Below are 16,109 nucleotides of genomic sequence, written 5' to 3'. Positions count from 1 at the left end.
CCAGAATCTTGTTGTCCATATTAATCAACAAAAGGGGCCTGTATGAGGTGCAATTTTTTGGGGTCTTCATTGGGTTTGAGTAAGAGTGTAAGTATGGCCATTCTGGTGGATTCCGGCAGAAGGCCAGCTGACAGGGATGCCTCGAAAATGCTACCTAAATGGGGGGCTAGAAAAGCTGCATATTCCTTGTAGAACTCAGCAGGGATGCCGTCCTGACCGGGAGCCTTGCCACTTGGGAGGTCTTGGATAACCTTGCATATTTCCTCTGCTGTAAATGGGGCGGTCATAGGATCTGCTTGGGAGGGGTCTAGCCAACCAGGGCCACCCGATCTATGTCCAGCCAGATATCCTCTAAGGATGCTGCTAGTTGGGAAGAGTAGAGCCGACTATAATAATGTTTAAATCTCTTGTTTATTCCAGTGGAGTCCGAAGTAGTGCCCCATCGAGTCCATGACTTCAGGTATACCCCCTTGTGAGCTTTCCCTGCATATCGCCCACGCCAGTGTGCGACTGGGACTGCCTCCCTCGGTGTAGTTGAGTGCCAGTACGGGCCCCCCAGGAACCTGTCCTCCCTTTGTGCCATCTCAAAAAATTCTCAGCGTTTCTCCTGAAGATTTTCAGAGATGTGTGTGCGTGACCCGGCAGATTGCTCGTTTTCTAGATCCTGTATATCCTCTTCTAATCTACAGAGAGACCCCCTCAGGGACTTCAGGACACTGCAGTCTCTAGAGACAGAGAAGCCCCTAATGGCGGCCTTGAACACCTCCCACACTGTACAATAGTCCGGAATACAAAAGTATTCGTCAATGTCGTCTCTTAGGGCATTCCGGAAGGCGGCGTCCCCGAGTGCGCATGGGTGGAAACGCCACTAGGGGGAGGGGCATAGGGATGTCGGGATCTGAATGGTGGCTAGGATAGGGGAGTGGTCCGACAGGGTCCTGGGTAATATTTGGGTGCTATACGTTGTACGGGCCGGGTGAAAGAGCATTATGTAATCTTTCTGGAGGCCGTGCCATGTACTCCCGAGTAAAAGGAGTATTCCCGCACCTCCGGGTGTCTAAGCCTCCATATGTCCACAAGGTCCATGGAGTCTGCCAGATCCTGCCAGACTTTGGCAGTTTTAGGGGCGTGGGGGCGATTGTGTGGTGGCTGAGCGGTGAAGTTCTAATGACAGTGCCATGTTAAAGTCACCAACCCACACTACTTCGCAGGAAGGGAATTTGTAGGTCAACGTCATTCAAATCTGAAAGAAGCTGGGTGAGTCCGTGTTAGGGGCTTACACATTGACAAGCAGGACCTTAATGCCCAAGCATTCTATAGCCACCAACAAGTAACGACCCTCAGCATCACCCAACTGTTCGTGAAAGCGGAACTGGAGGGACCGGTGTAGATACATAGCTACCCCCCCTAGATTGTGTCGAGAAGGAGGTCCCGTAGCGGTGAACTCCCAAACCTCTGGCCACAGGGGGTGGGGGCCCTCCCCCACTGGAATGTGTGTCTCCTGCAGAAGAGCAAGTTACTTACCAACTGGTAACGTTTGTTCGATTGGATGTTCCTCCAACGTATTCCACATCTTTGACATGTAATGTCCACAGCTGTGTACTTCGGAAACTTTTTCGGCAGTGGGCATCCTGCATCGATGGCATCTTGTCGATGTCCCTCGAAGGCCTCCATCAAGGGCGACGTCACCGGATGTTATAAATAGGACGCACGGCGCACGTAGCCTCAGTTTATGTTTTTTCCTCCATAACGTGTGGCACCTATCCAATGCCTTCTTGACTGCACGTAGCCTTGCAGAAACGTAAGCTGCAATCGCATAGAAAATTCTCCAGAGGGGCAGGCTGGGAGGGCGATGTGAAATACAATGGAGGAACATCCAATCAAAAGAACGTAACCAGTTGGCAAGTAACTTGTTCTTTGAATGGATTGTGTCCTCCAACGTATTCCACATCTTTGACAGACTCCCAAACAGAAAATGGAGGAGGGAAAAGAATTGAGTACCCAATCAGATGGCGGAATAAAGAAATGCCTTACCAAAGGCCATATCTTGACCATGGATCGTATGCAGGGAATAATGTTTAACAAGGGTGTGGATAGAAGCCCATGTGGCTGCATCACAAATATTCCTAATAGGTACCCCCCGTTGTAGGGCTGTGGAAGTAGTCATGCCCCTAGTGAAATTAGCTCGCAACCCTTCAGGAGGGTCCTTACCGCCAATCGGTAGCATTCAGTAATGATAATCCCCCTGCACACGGTCTGTTAACAGCCTGGCCCAATCGGTGTCTAGTATATCCCACACAGAGTTGATTGTCCACTCTGACCCTGGCCATCCTAGAAATATAAAAGCTCAGAGCTCTCCTAGGATCCTACCTATGGGGTCGCTCCTCTTCCTTACCAGGATGAGGAGGATAGAAAGACGGAAGAACCACTTTCTGGCTTAAATGAAATTCAGACACTACCTTAGGTAGAAAGGAAGGACGTACCCTCGGTACAACCCTATCCTTGTGAAACACAGTAAAGGTGGCTTACATGAAAGTGCCTGCAATTCACTCACTTTGCAAGCGGAAGTGACCACAACCAAGAACACTGTCTTGAAAGACAATCTCAAAGGGCAAAGGTTCAAACTGAGCACTCATCAGGAATTTCAAAATCAAATTCAGATCCCCAACCGCCACCTGGAAACGGGACGGTGGGAACACATTAGTGGTCACCCATGGAACTCGGGCCTAGGCTCTTGCATGTCCTGTTGCCCTTGCGCTGCCCCCGGGGTCCCCAAGGCTCTGTATCTGCAACCCTACAGTGTTACGCTCACCTGGATTGCATAGGGGCGTCGAACGAAGCTGGACTGCTGCGGTCTCCACCGATGTGTGTCTCGTAGCAAAGTGATGATCGACTGCACTTGCCCACTCAGTTTCGTCTGCCTGGCACGCAAGAATATTTTCCTAAAAGCAGTAAAGGGGATTAGCCACCCGTGGTAGAGAGGTTACACTAACACTATTTTCCCTGAAAACTTCCAGTATTCCCCTTCAGAAAGTCTCACCTTATTGTTTGGAAGGATGAACTCTCCATCCTGCGTGGAGTGCAGGGGCGTGTAGAAGTTCAGTTACTTCACTGATCCGAAGGTATTTGGCAGAGTTCCAGACAATAATGACTCCGAGGTAAGTAGTGTGTAAACCGAATGTATAGTTCATTTAGAGTTCAAATGTCTGTTAATTCACTCTTGCTCCTATCATACCTTTTCCCTTGCAGCGTGATCCAAGGAGTGAGTTTGCCTCGATGGATGAAGGTAGCGCTTAGGTAAGAGTCAGTTTGTACCAAGCACTGTCTAGCAAGTAATATTGTTCCAAATGTAATTAACCAATAGTTCTCCATCTTCTTTGCAGGTGCGCGCCTTGCCGAAAATGTCTAACGTAGGATGGTGACCAGCGCTGCCTCGAGCAGTAAAAGTATCTTGCGGTAAGTAAAAGAATGTCTTTGGCGGAACCCCGCTCACCTTTTGTTTGTTCTTGTCTTTTCAGATGCTGAGGTTTCAGGCGGCGATTCAACGGGTGCTGCGCCGGGTCGTGGAGATGCTCCGAAGACAGGCGAGTATGCGCGGCGCTGCAGCTGGCAATGCGACACGGTTTATTTTAATGTCTTTTTCCTTTATCCACAGGTGCGGCTGCTCCAGGAAAAGATGACCAAATGGAAATCTCCTTGATCTAACCTTCTCTTCTTCTTTCCTTTTCTCTAGGATCGGCTCCGGACACAAAACGGGTGTGGCTGTAGAGTGGATGCTGGCCTGCAGACACGGTGAGCGTTACGCTGCTAAGATGTAGAATAACGCGAAGCGTGTGCTGCTCTTCGGGCGTGGTTTAAATAGCATGAAAAAAGTAGTTCCCAGGTAAGAAGTTCCAGTACCACACCCAAGCAGCAAAATAGTTCCTAAAGGAAAGTAGTCCCTTCATGGCCTGTACATGAGTTCTTTGCAGGATGACCTGCCTAGTTTAAAGTTGGCAATATGAGCCTGGCGCCTATGGCGCCAGGACTGAACCCATATAGCCCCGAGGCGGGGTTTTGGGAATTCCTGTGTCTTCTTGGGTGCCTGTTCCCTGGACAGATGGACCTGTTCCGGATGTCTGGGGGCAGGCATCGTGACATACAGTCCCTTCTCTCTGCACTTAGGAGCCACCTGCTGGTTGAATTTGTGAGTCAACTGCACTGCCTCCCCCACACTCCCCCCTGGCACTTCCCTCTTCCCCGCACTTGCACGATATGCATGAAACAAGGCCTATTAAGATCGTTATTTTGTCCTCCCTTTGTTTCCCCTTCCTTATCTTGTCGGGCCTATAAACACTTGTGTATAGGCGCGTTATAAATGCCACATCATATCTTATCATTTAAGAAAGTGGAAATTCAAAGGAATCTTAATTTAAGAACATTCTTCAGACGAGCGCTTAAAGGTAGACATTGCCGCCAGGTAACCTTTAATGGTACCCACTTGAAGGCCCCTGTGGGTTAAAGAAAGCAAGAAAGACAAAACCACAGGAATGGAACACTGAAAAGGATCAACATTTTGTCCCCTGCACCAGTCGCAAAACGTATGCCAACGGTACAGGGATTTTGTTGCTGGCCTCCTGGCCAAAAGCAACACCTCCATCACATCTCTGGGAGGTCCCAATCCTTATACCTCAACCTTTCAGATACCAAGTGTGAAGGCTTAGAGTCCTGACCTCTGAATGGAGAACCTGACCCCCCCCCGCCCCCTCGTGCATGTGAGCAGATCCTCTCGGTAGGGAAGACGGCGCAGAGGGCATATGGACATTTCTAGAAGGGCCTCCTGGCCCAATCCGTAGCAATGAGGATCATGTGGGATCCGAACCTCCACAACCTCCTTAACACTTGAGGAATGACGGGGACTGGAGGAAACGCGCACGGCAGTGGGAACGACCAATCCACTACGAATGCGTCTCCTAAGGCTCCTCTCTGAGGAAATTCCCTTGAGCAGAATTGCTCACACTTCCGGTTGGCACTGATGGCAAAGAGATCCACTTGTGGGGTTCCCCAAAGGGTGACGATCTACAGAAGAACTTCCTGAACCAACTCCCACTCGTGAGAGACCGTGCTCTGTCTGCTCAGAACATCCGCTGCTCCATTTTCCTCTGCGGCCAGATGAACTGCCGAGAGCAAAATTTCCTGCTGGATTGCCCAGAACCAAAGCTGCATTACCTATCTGCACAACGGGAGCGACCCTACCGCACCCCCCTTTTATGGTGAGGTAATGCATGGCCACTGTGTTGTCCATCATGATCAGGAGACTCTTCCCCCGCACTAACGGCAGAAAAGCCTTCATAGCCAGCCTGATGGCCCTCAGATCTAACGGGTTGATGTGGAGTTTGGACTCCGACAGAGACCAACGACCGCTGGGGGTCAAGTCTGCGGCATGAGCACCCCCTCCTGTGAGAGAAGCGTCTGTCAGCACAGTCACCTCCGGCCACGGTTGTCTAACGGCTCCCCCTTCATCAGGTTCCCCTCGTTGGCCCACCACAAAAAATCCTGGGAGAGCGAGAGTACAATATGAACGGGATCCGAAATCTTGCCTGAGAACTGCGACCACTGCATCTTGAGAACCCACTGCAGAGATCTCATCCTCAGCCTGGCCTCTGGCACCAGATAAATGCAGGATGCCATGTCGCAGAGAAACCTTCAGAATTGGAAAGCCGGGAGACTCGGCATGATGAAACTTGTCCACCATCTGCACAATGCGAGGATCCCTCACCTTGGGAGGTGAGCACTTCCCCAAGGACGTCTCCAACACAGCCCCGATGTACTGGAGCTGTTGGGAAGGTGTCAGATGCGACTTCTGGAAATTGAGGGATAAGCCCAGCCTGTGGAGGGAGCGGCAGGTGACACTGAGGTGATCCAATGCTTGCTCGGAAGAACGTGCAGGGATCAGCCAGTCGTCCAGGTAGGGATAGACGTGGATCCCCTGCTCGCCTGAGAGACGCTGCCACCACCACCACCACCACCATTACCTTGGTAAAGACCCTCAGCGGAGGTCAATCCGAATGGCAGGACCCGAAACTGAAAATGCGAGTCGCCAGCCGTAAACCTCAGGTACTTTCTGTGCTTGGGATGAATCGGCACATGAAAGTAAGCATCCTGTAGGTCCAGAGATACCAACCAATCCTAAAGTTGAAGGGCCCGGAGGACCAACTTGAACTTGTCCTTCCTGAGAAGTTTGTTCAACCAAGTCCAGGATGGGTCTTTCTTTGGGATGAAAAAATAAGGGGAATACCATCCCTTGTTCTTCTCCGCTACAGGCACCAGTTCTATAGGGCCTTTCTCTAGCAGGGTCAAGATTTCCTGCACAAGGAGCAGATCCAGAAGCTTCAAAGAGAGATTCCCTGGTGGATTGTCCTGAGGCCGCTTTAGGAAGGGAAGGCAGTAGCCGTGGGCGATTGTATCCAGAACCCACGCATCCGAAGTAATGGCTCGCCACTCTTAGAGATGCTGAGACAGTCTGCCGCCAACCGGCGAACCATGGGACATGGCCTCATGACTGTTTTGGAGCAGCTGCGGCAGCGCCTGAAAGCAAAGAGGCAGCTGCCTGAGCGGCTTTGGCACCTCCATTTCCCAGACCACCACAGGTACTTTTACGCTGACCCTTTGGACTGGTGGCTCCTCTCATTCTACCAAAGGAGTAGTAACGAAAAGAGCCTCCCCTCCACTGCTGTCCCCTAGGACGAAAAGGCGGAGGTTAACGCACAGCTACGCTTAAAGATTTTGCTGCAGCATTTGAGGTCTGCAACCTCTCAAGGCTCTCGTCAGCCTTGCTGCCAAACAAATGCGTGCTATCAAAGGGCATGTTCAAAAGGCGGGCTTGCACAAACAGAGCAAAAACCAACTTCTGCAACCACGCAAATCTGCGTACAACGGTGCTCGCAGCCATGGACCAGCTAACACTGTCAGCCATGTCCAAACCCGACTGAAGGGATTCACACATGGCATCCTTGCCATCTTGCATGAGAGCAAGGAACCCATCCCTTTCTTCCCCCTCGGGAATATGCTCAGCCGCAAGAGAAAGAGTTCCAGAGAGTGTGTGAAAATCTTGCCAAGGCATAAGTGGAGTTGGCCGATTTTAGCACCATACTCCCCGCAGAAAACACTGTGCGTGCCCAACCGTCTAAGCGTTTGTCATCCCTATCAGGAGGGATGGTAGGGTACGCCGCCTGCCTCGAGGTGGCCGTAGCCGCCTGAAACACCAATCTCTCGGGAGTGGGGTGAGATGAAAGGTAGCTGGGTCGCTACCGGAAGGGCAGTATTTTTTAGTTAACGATTTGTTAACTAACACAAGAGATTCCGGGGCCTGCCAAGCAGCCACAACCCTTTTCTGCAAGGTCAAATGAAATGGCAACACCGGGTCAGAGGACGGGACTGGATTCAAAATGTCAGTTAAGTCATCCTGAATAAAAGATTCAGGAGGACTGGACCAACCAAGGTATTCAGTTACTCTAGCCATAAGTCTTCTGTATGACGACTCAGCAGGAGCCCCAGGCTCAGGCCTGCCAAATTCCAACTCAGGCGACGTGTCCAGGCCACTAGCGTCATGAAGAGATTGTCTCAAGTCTTCCAATTGGCTATCCCCTGAAAAGCCAGGAGCCACATCGTGGTCAACAGGTTCAAGATCTAAATCCGACTTCTCCTCATAGATGTCATCCAGAGGGAGGTAAAAGTCCTGTCTCGGAACAGCCGAAGGTCTGGAGTCCATAACAGGCCTTACAGACTTGGAGGTCGCCCTCCTTGGAGGATCCACAATACCAGGGATCTCCAACGGTAAATTACGGCCCAAAGGTGCGGATGGCTTTGGCGTCGACAAGGGCGCCGACAGCGCAGAGGGCTGATACGAAGGCAAAGCTTTGACGCCCATATCCGACAGACACAGCGCTGACGAGGACTGAGACCTGGAAGCACCTCTCTTGCGACCATCCTGAGCCTTGTCCGAACGGGACCTCGAAGCTTCCCGATGAGGATCGCGCCGAGGACCAGAGCCCGAAGGCATGCGAGCCACGGATCGAGACCGTTCCTTGCCGGCTTCGTTAGAAGGCGCGGATGGAACTGTGCCCTGCGATTGGAAAATCGCCAACATCTGCTCCCTAAATGCAGCCCATTCCTCCGGAGTCGAAGACTTAGTTGGACAAGCCACTTTCCCTCACAGCGCCATCCTCAGTGGACGACGGGGAAAAGCGACCAGTGACGGCGCTTCCTAGAATACCGAGACGAGGACGACGAATGGCAGGAACCACTCCAGGATCGAGACCCCCGGGACTCCTTCCGACGCAGAGAGTCACCCCTCGAATCGTCGGTGGACATACCCTTGGATTTACGGGACTTACTGGGTTTTGAAAACCTACTTACCTGAAGCTTTCCCTTATGCTCCCGCAGGGCCTTAGCAGTTAGTAACTGCCATTTGGAACAGTCGTCAGTGTCGTGACTCTCACCCAAGCACCACGAACCAATGCGATGCAGGTCGGTAATCAACATTTTCTACTTGCAGTCCTGGCAAGTCTTAAAGCAAGACCATGGAGTCGGAGGGGTTGAAGAAGACATTCACGAGGAATACACGAGGCGCGCCGAGTCTCTGAAACAAACACGCTTGTGGAAAAAACGGGACTGAGTCTACGAGCGCCATGCGTCCTATTTATAACATCCAGTGACGTTGCCCTTGACGGAGGCCTTCGAGGGACATCGACCCGACGCCATCGACGCAGGATGCCCTCTGCCGAAAAGGTTTCCGAAGTACACAGCTGTGGACATTATATGTCAAAGATGTGGAATACGTTGGAGGACACAATCCACTCGAAAGAGGCGTTGACCCCTTGCGATTTAGCATTGTTCAGCACAAGTCTACGCTTCTTGTGATTAGTGAGGCCCTCTAAGGTTCCAGGACATTACGGTTAAAGAGTTAGTTGCCATGTCTTCTTGGGATAGAACAACACCTCGGAGGGGCACAGGGGATCCAAACCAGGGCCACTCCCAGAGATTATACCTTCCTAACACACTACTAAAGTGACATTGCAAAGAGGAGCTAGTGTGAATTCTGCACCATGAACAAACAACTACCCCAACTGCCCCCATCCCACGCCATAAACCTACCAGGTGAATCCCCATCCCTGCCCAACAAAACTATGCACAGTGACTGCAACAAAGGGGTGTGAAGGGCGGCTGTGGAACAAGGCCGGGGTGGTGAAGAATAGGGTTTTCTCCCCCATGTACCACCCGTAATTTAGCGGGATAAAGCATGGCAAAATTAATATTCTTTTCCCGCAGTTCATTTTGCACAGCCTGGAAAGTTTTCCTCTGCTCCTGGACTTGCTGGCGGCGATCAGGGAAAAGTATGAGTGAAGAGCCATATCTGAGTTCTCCCTCGTCACTGGTGGCGCGGAGGAGAAAGTCACTGTAGTTCAAAATCCGAGCAATGATGAGTCTAGCTGGGGCACCCGGTGGTTGTATGGCCGCCAAGGAGCGATGCGCCCTCTCGACTAGGAACATGGAAGACAGGGGGGGGGGGGTGGTCCAGTATATCCACAAGTAGTTTTTCAACAAATAGTTCCATGTTGTCAATTTGGGTGGACTCGGGGACCCCCAGGATGCGGACATTGTTCCTCCTTGATCTCCCCTCTAGGTCGTCGTTCTTTGCCTCCACCCGTTTCACCGATTGCTGCAAGGTCGCAACCTCCCTCTGTAGAGAACTCAACCTGTCTTCTGCATCTCCAATGCGCTGCTCCTCCTCCGACATGCGACCACAGAGTTTGTCGATCTGTTTCGCGGAAGTCTCCACTTTGCAGGTCAGTGTGTCTATTTCCGAACAGAGGGAGTCTGTGCTGTTCTTTAGGCTCAGTAGGGTTTGATTCAATGTGGCCATGTCGACCGTGGTAGATGCTGAGGAGGGATTGAGGGCATCGGGTGGGGATGGTCCTGCCTGGTGAACTGATCCATTTTTGCCTGTTTCCGGGTTTTACGAGTGTGGGCACCGTATGGGCGTCCCCGCCAACAGGAAGGGGGAGATAGCCAGATGGACGTACAGATCCCAGGAAGGGGGTACCAAGCCACCATAAAGTTCTTAGATGCAGCGGGGGTGTCACGGTGAAGGAGTCTCGACACAAACCACCTGCAGTCCCCCCGGTGTGCAAGGATAAGTCCAGGGTATGTGTCGGTGGCAGAGTTCGCTAACCCTCCAGGTAATCAATGTGATTGCGCAGCCAGGTAGGGGTGGGGAAGTTTCACCCTCCAAACGGAACCTATTAATTGGCTGGTGCCTTGGGTGGGCAATCGCCCCACTGCATTGGATGAATTATTCAGCAGGGCGCGAGGGCCACAAACAGGCCCTCTACCCAGTTTACTCACGTGTATGGGCCTCCGCTGGGGACCTGTCCAGCACAACAAGGCAGGAGCCTCCCTGGTGGAATATGACAAAGTGTTGTCTAGAGAACCGGCCCAGCCTCCAGTAGTCGGCGGCGACCGCTCCGCAGGCCAGTGGTGTAGCAGGGCTCCCAGGAGGGCCTTGTGCCCAGGGAATGTGGATATCCTATGGGTAGCGGGAGCGTGCAGGCACTGGAGCAGGGTATTCATCCAGCGCGGCCAACGGCACTTTATATGGTCTGCGCGGCTCCCTGTGTAGACACTGAAAGTGGCTCTGCCTGTGCACCACAGGGGTCTCTGGCTGCTCCCGGGGCGCGGCAGGGACCCCTCACTCCCGACACCAGTTCTTGATCAGGAGCCACATGGAGGAGGAGCCGGACTGTGGAGACATGCGGTCGGGGGCTGAGGAGATCCTAAGCAGGTGCACTAGCACCGTGATGTGAGGCCCCCCAATGTGCGGCGACGGCACCACATGACCAAGGAGGACAGCAGCAGGGGAGAGAAGGCAGGGGCCAGGCACCAGTCCCCAAGCCCGGGCGATCTCCATTGGGGGCATCTGCAGACGCAGAGGCTGCGCTCCCCGTGGAGTCCCAAGGCACAAAGGCCGGTCTACTGCAGCCGCTGGAGTTGCTTGGCATAGAGCGCCCCGGAGCTCCTGCTCCGTCTGTCCTTGGGGGCGCCCTGCCACAGAGGGTTATGCACCTCTGTCCTCGCAGGGGACCACCGCAATGAGGTGTATACAGACCCAGTCAGGCAAATGTAGGTTGCTCCGGCCACAGAGGATTTCAGGCCCAACGTGTGCGCAGCAGGATTGAGTCGCCGACAAGGACATGCAGACAAGTACCCCCAAAACAGACAAGTTTAGCAAGGTAAGTGAAGTAAAAAGGCATTACTTACCTCCAAAATTAAGCAAAGGTGCAACACAATAGAAACAAGTGTGGTGTCCTATTGAAGTTATGGAGGGAAAGCCACACAAAGAAAAATCTTTCCTAACATCTCACCGGGGTGTTTCATGGGGGGGCGATCCAGGGTGGTGGCTAGAGGTTTTGCTGCATCACATTTTTGTGCATTTGCTAGCTGCCTCAGGCGAATGGGTGAACCGGGATCCAGCCCGAATATGAGGTGAAAAATGACTGAGGGGAAAGCCCTCCTACTGAAGAACAGTTACAGTTGAACATGGTCGAACACCTGAGCTCTCTCTGCACTTAGTAATACTAGTATAGCTGTGAGAATCAAGATTCCACTTACTGTATTTCGCGCAGATGGTGATATCACAGCACGATGCAGCTGCGGATCAGGGGTTGAGTTCCCTTCTCCTGATCTTCCTGTGAAACAGGGGAGCAAGGAAGAGTCCAGCATATAAGCCCAAACGAAGGGAAAAAAGGGAATCCAAGAAAAAATCATCATGGAAACACTAGACCGCGCAGGCAAGAGCGGTCTAAGCCATTTGAACACTGTGTGCGTGGCACCAGCGGTTCGATAGGGACCACAACACAGACATTCCTACAATAGCTCTAGGAGAGAGCAATAGAGAAAGAAAGACAACACAACCTGTACGGTCTGAAGAACATTCATTGAACCCAACCTGTTTTTCCTGTCATCCCACTCATAATTTTTCCCTTTGCAATTTTAAAAAAGTTGATTTTATTGGCCTTTTTGTCGAAGGTACTGTAACAAGGAATCACATAGGTTTCATGCCTCCATTACACACCAGAACAGAAAGCAAAACTTGTGGACACCGGAAGAAGTTACAAGCAAGCAAGTATCATGGGTGATGTGGCTTGATCTTACCTGGAGGTGTTTGGCTGTGGTACTTGTATAGTTTCACCAGAACTGGAGAAGGGACCACCAGGAAATCCCTCAAAGATGGAGTCACAGAATGAACTACAACAGGAAAGCGCTCACAAAGACGACCCAAACCCTGCAACGAAAAACCAGTAAAAGTTAACAAAGAGGCAATTGATGATGTCTGCAGAATACAAACAGCTAGTATAGGCTCATAAACTTTAGTAATGCTTTTCATATTTTAATTATAGGCTATACATTTGATATACCCAGGAGAATCATGGAATAAACACAAAGTGATTACACTGCTAAATAAATACCACTTCTGTTAATTTAACAGATCACTCAGAAGCACGGGGGAGGTATCAAGGATTTTGCAAACTGCAGTAAAACTTTATAAATACATTGCCACTACAATTTACGTTAGAGGACTCCAAAAAAGCAGCCTAAGCAGCAAACTCTGAGTCGCAGTTTTAATGCAGTGTGTGCATATTGGCTGCAAAATTAAAAAAAAGTAATGGGATAAACAGAAACAATAAATATTTGAAACATGGGTATTGCAGGCACAAGGAACGTTTTACAAAATGACAGTGCAACAATTAATCCATGCATCAATTACTAGGAAATAGCAAACAATGTTCCTGATGCTCCTCACCAGCTACCAGCAAAGAAACCAGCAACTGCTAGTATTGGCAGTGTTAACTGGGCAGGACGGAGAACTCCATCTACAAGCCATCTGACTGCAGCATGCACCCAAATGTCTAAAAAGTCCATGCACCAAGCCAGGTTACTCGGGCCCTCTGCAGGTCTCCCCTCATTGATCTATAACTCTAGAGAGCAGCTTTTTCAGAACAGATGGTGAGGGAAACTAATTGTTCCAGTCTCCCGGTTAGCCACTGGCAAACAGGCTACTATGTAGGGGGTGGAATCCCATAAGCACACCATGCACTTCTTTTGAAAAAGACACAGGGGACGCAGGCAGTTTTGACAGATGTGAAGGCTGTCCTTGAGCATGTACCTGTAGGCAGCAGATGAGCAGCGGCATGTGGGCAATGATCACCTTGCTGGATGTCTTGGACTGCAGCTTCTCGGACAGCTTGATGCAGAGGTTCTCAGCACCTTAGATCAGAAAACAGAAACACAAAAAGTCTCATGGTCAGACGTAGAGGAACAGGCAGCCTTTTTGGCCTTGATTTTAGATTCCAGGCCAGTGGAGGAACTCCAGTGTAGTTAGATGCTTTATAGCCCTCACCGGCAGCAACAATTCATTTGATTTCTTTGCATTCAATATTTAATGCATAACAAACAGCAGATTTTAACGCACAATAAACAGCAGAGATCTGGTCTGTGCTCTGCAAAGCCATAATAAAGAACCCCTTCTGACTCAGAAGTTAACATTAGTTAACAGAGTAGTCAAGTGATGCATTATAGCAATCCCCAGAGAAAAAAAGGATGCATAGGGATGAGGGGGGAATACAAACACAAATGGGCTGTACGATGCACACAATGTCGATTCACTCAACGTGACAAATACAAAGGAGCAGTAACATACATTGAGAGACACGCACAAGTATCCACACATACATTGCAGTATTTTTAGATTAGCATACTGTGGCACTAAATGTGATTAATCTAGTGATTATCTCCTCTCTCCTCTCCTCATGTGACTAGGGAAAGGCAGAAGCTACATGATCCCGACCCTAGGTGTGGCTATCTGAGGAAGACCACATGAGGGGAGATGACCCTCATGGGAGTGAAGTTGACTTGTTAGGTGGAACATGGAATCCCTGTTTCTCCATAGAGCCTGACAACACCCCTATAACTCCCCAATCCTCCATGCCATATTGTAATGTTAGACAAGAAAATCCAGTCATGACTAATTGCAAAGCTTTTTCATATCTTTATTTGAAAATGTCAGACAATACTGAGACGAGGAAAAGGACTAGAACAATGAAAATTGCTGAGACTAAGAAGCAAGTGACGCGCTATAGTTGTTGGGAGAATTCAATAGGAGCCAGGAAATTCAAAACAACCAAGTGTCGGGATGGAGTCTCTTTACTTCCAACGCAAGTCAGGAAATCCGATGGAAGCAAGCTGCAGTGTGGAACGAGGAAGTTTCTGGAGGCGCTGTCAGAAGAAGCTCTGAAGTGGGAGGTTTGCAGTGTGAATGCCGTGAGCAGATGAAATTGCAGAGTAAGGTCCAAGACATTGAGGAAATCAGAAAGCTGACGAGACGCCTGTCAGACAAGGGAGTAAGCCGTGGGGAGAACTGTTGACCGCAAAGGACAGCGGAGCTACTAAGTGAAGCTGAGGAGCCTATAGATGGAAGTTAGGACACCGGGGCACTTCATGGCGTGTATTGCATACCGTTAGAACAGAATTGTATGGACATGGTGCTAGGGAGGTTTATCATCATTATTGTGCTATATCCCCTCTCCTTGTGAGACCCCCAGCACTTATTGCTGAACTTCTGGCCCTTTTTCCTTTAATCCTGAATGAGTGGAGCCTTTTTCCACTCATTCATTTTTATGGGCTCTGTATTTTGGAACTCTATTCTTTGCATTCTACCTGTACTATGGAGTCTGTCTGCTCCATAGCTCTTTTATTTTTAAACGGTTTTTATTGACATTTATGTTATTAACAACTACAGTGAAATAGAGCTATAGCCCCAACACCCTCCCGCCCCGCACCACTACCCACTTCAAAACTAGCATAGTCCTTTACTCGTTTACGTAGGTACATCAAGACGGGACTCTCTCTCATCTCAAACCTTGACATAGTGGTAATCCATTCCTGGAATCTGGGGACTCTATTCCCTACCCAGGTTCTGGCGAGGAGTGATCTCGCTACGATCAACACCATTCCCATGAGACACTTCTCGTTTCGGGTGCCAGATTCCACGATGGCGAGCAGTCAGACCACCAGGGAGTGTGATTGTTAGGCAGAATCCTGTGCAGTTCCCTTGGGGAACACTGCAAAAAGATCAAGACTACAGGAGTAAGCAGTAAACCCAATTGGTAGCAGTCTGCACCACCCAGATTTACCTGGTAGCTGTGGCTGAGCAGTCAGACTTCTCTCAAGAAGAGTAAGGCAGTATATAGAGTATACACAATAGGGCCAAAAACACAGTGGAACAAGCAAACACTGACCAGAGCTTTGTATCAAAAGTATATAATTATTTAACACACACTTTAGGCAATACACTAGCACTATTAATCAAAAGCAAGTTCCAACACAATCAGAAGAACAAGTTACTCTCTTACCTGGTAACATTCTTTTGATGGGATGGTCCGACGACGTATTCCATATCTATGACAGTAATCAACACAGCTGTGCTGCTTTGGAAAATCTTCGGCGTCTGCATCCTGCATCGATGACGTCCATACGCCACCCTCAAGGACCTCCTCCAACAGCCGACGTCACTGGATGTTATAAGTAGGACGCACGACGCCCGTAGCCTCAGTTGTAGTTTTTTCCCCCAGAACGTGTGGGACCAGTCTTCTGCCAGTCTGACACACAAAGCCTTGCGGAAACGTAAGCTGCAATCGCATAAGAAATTCTGTAGCGGGGAAGGTAGGGAGGGAGCGATATGGAATACGTCAGACCATCCCATCGAAAGAACGTTACCAGGTAAGAGAGTAACTTGGTCTTCGAGGGGATTGGGTCCTCCGACGTATTCCATATCTATGACTGACTCCCAAAGCAGTACCAATGCAAGGAGGTGGGAAAAGAATTGAGAAAACAGAAATTTAGAATGCCCAATCAAATTCCAGAGTAAAGGCCCGCCTTGCCAAAGCCCAAATCCTGCCCACGGATGGAATCGAGGGAGTAGTGACGTACAAAAGTATGTACCGAAGCCCAGGTGGCTGCATCACAGATGTTACGAATAAGAAACCCACTCTGTAGGGCAGTAGAGGCAGCCA

The 16,109-nt window shown here is 50.2% G+C and overlaps 1 protein-coding gene across 2 annotated transcripts in view; it reads right to left on the bottom strand.

Moving 5' to 3' along the window:
* Positions 1 to 16,109, bottom strand: part of PI4KA (phosphatidylinositol 4-kinase alpha) — a 2,470,135-nt gene that overhangs the window by 2,039,178 nt on the left and 414,848 nt on the right. For both annotated transcript variants that reach the window (XM_069619956.1, XM_069619957.1), the window contains exons 12-13: positions 13,205 to 13,305; positions 12,193 to 12,322 (exon numbers count right to left, since the gene is read on the bottom strand). In XM_069619956.1, the coding sequence (XP_069476057.1) occupies positions 12,193 to 12,322; positions 13,205 to 13,305 (231 nt within the window). The remainder of the gene's footprint in view (positions 1 to 12,192; positions 12,323 to 13,204; positions 13,306 to 16,109) is intronic.

Source organism: Ambystoma mexicanum, chromosome 10 (assembly GCF_040938575.1).
Source record: "Ambystoma mexicanum isolate Mex_15411 chromosome 10, UKY_AmexF1_1, whole genome shotgun sequence".
NCBI classification, from domain to species: Eukaryota; Metazoa; Chordata; class Amphibia; order Caudata; family Ambystomatidae; genus Ambystoma; species Ambystoma mexicanum.
The sequence above is the reverse complement of the archived record's forward strand: the minus strand, read 5'-3'. Positions and strand labels throughout refer to the sequence as shown.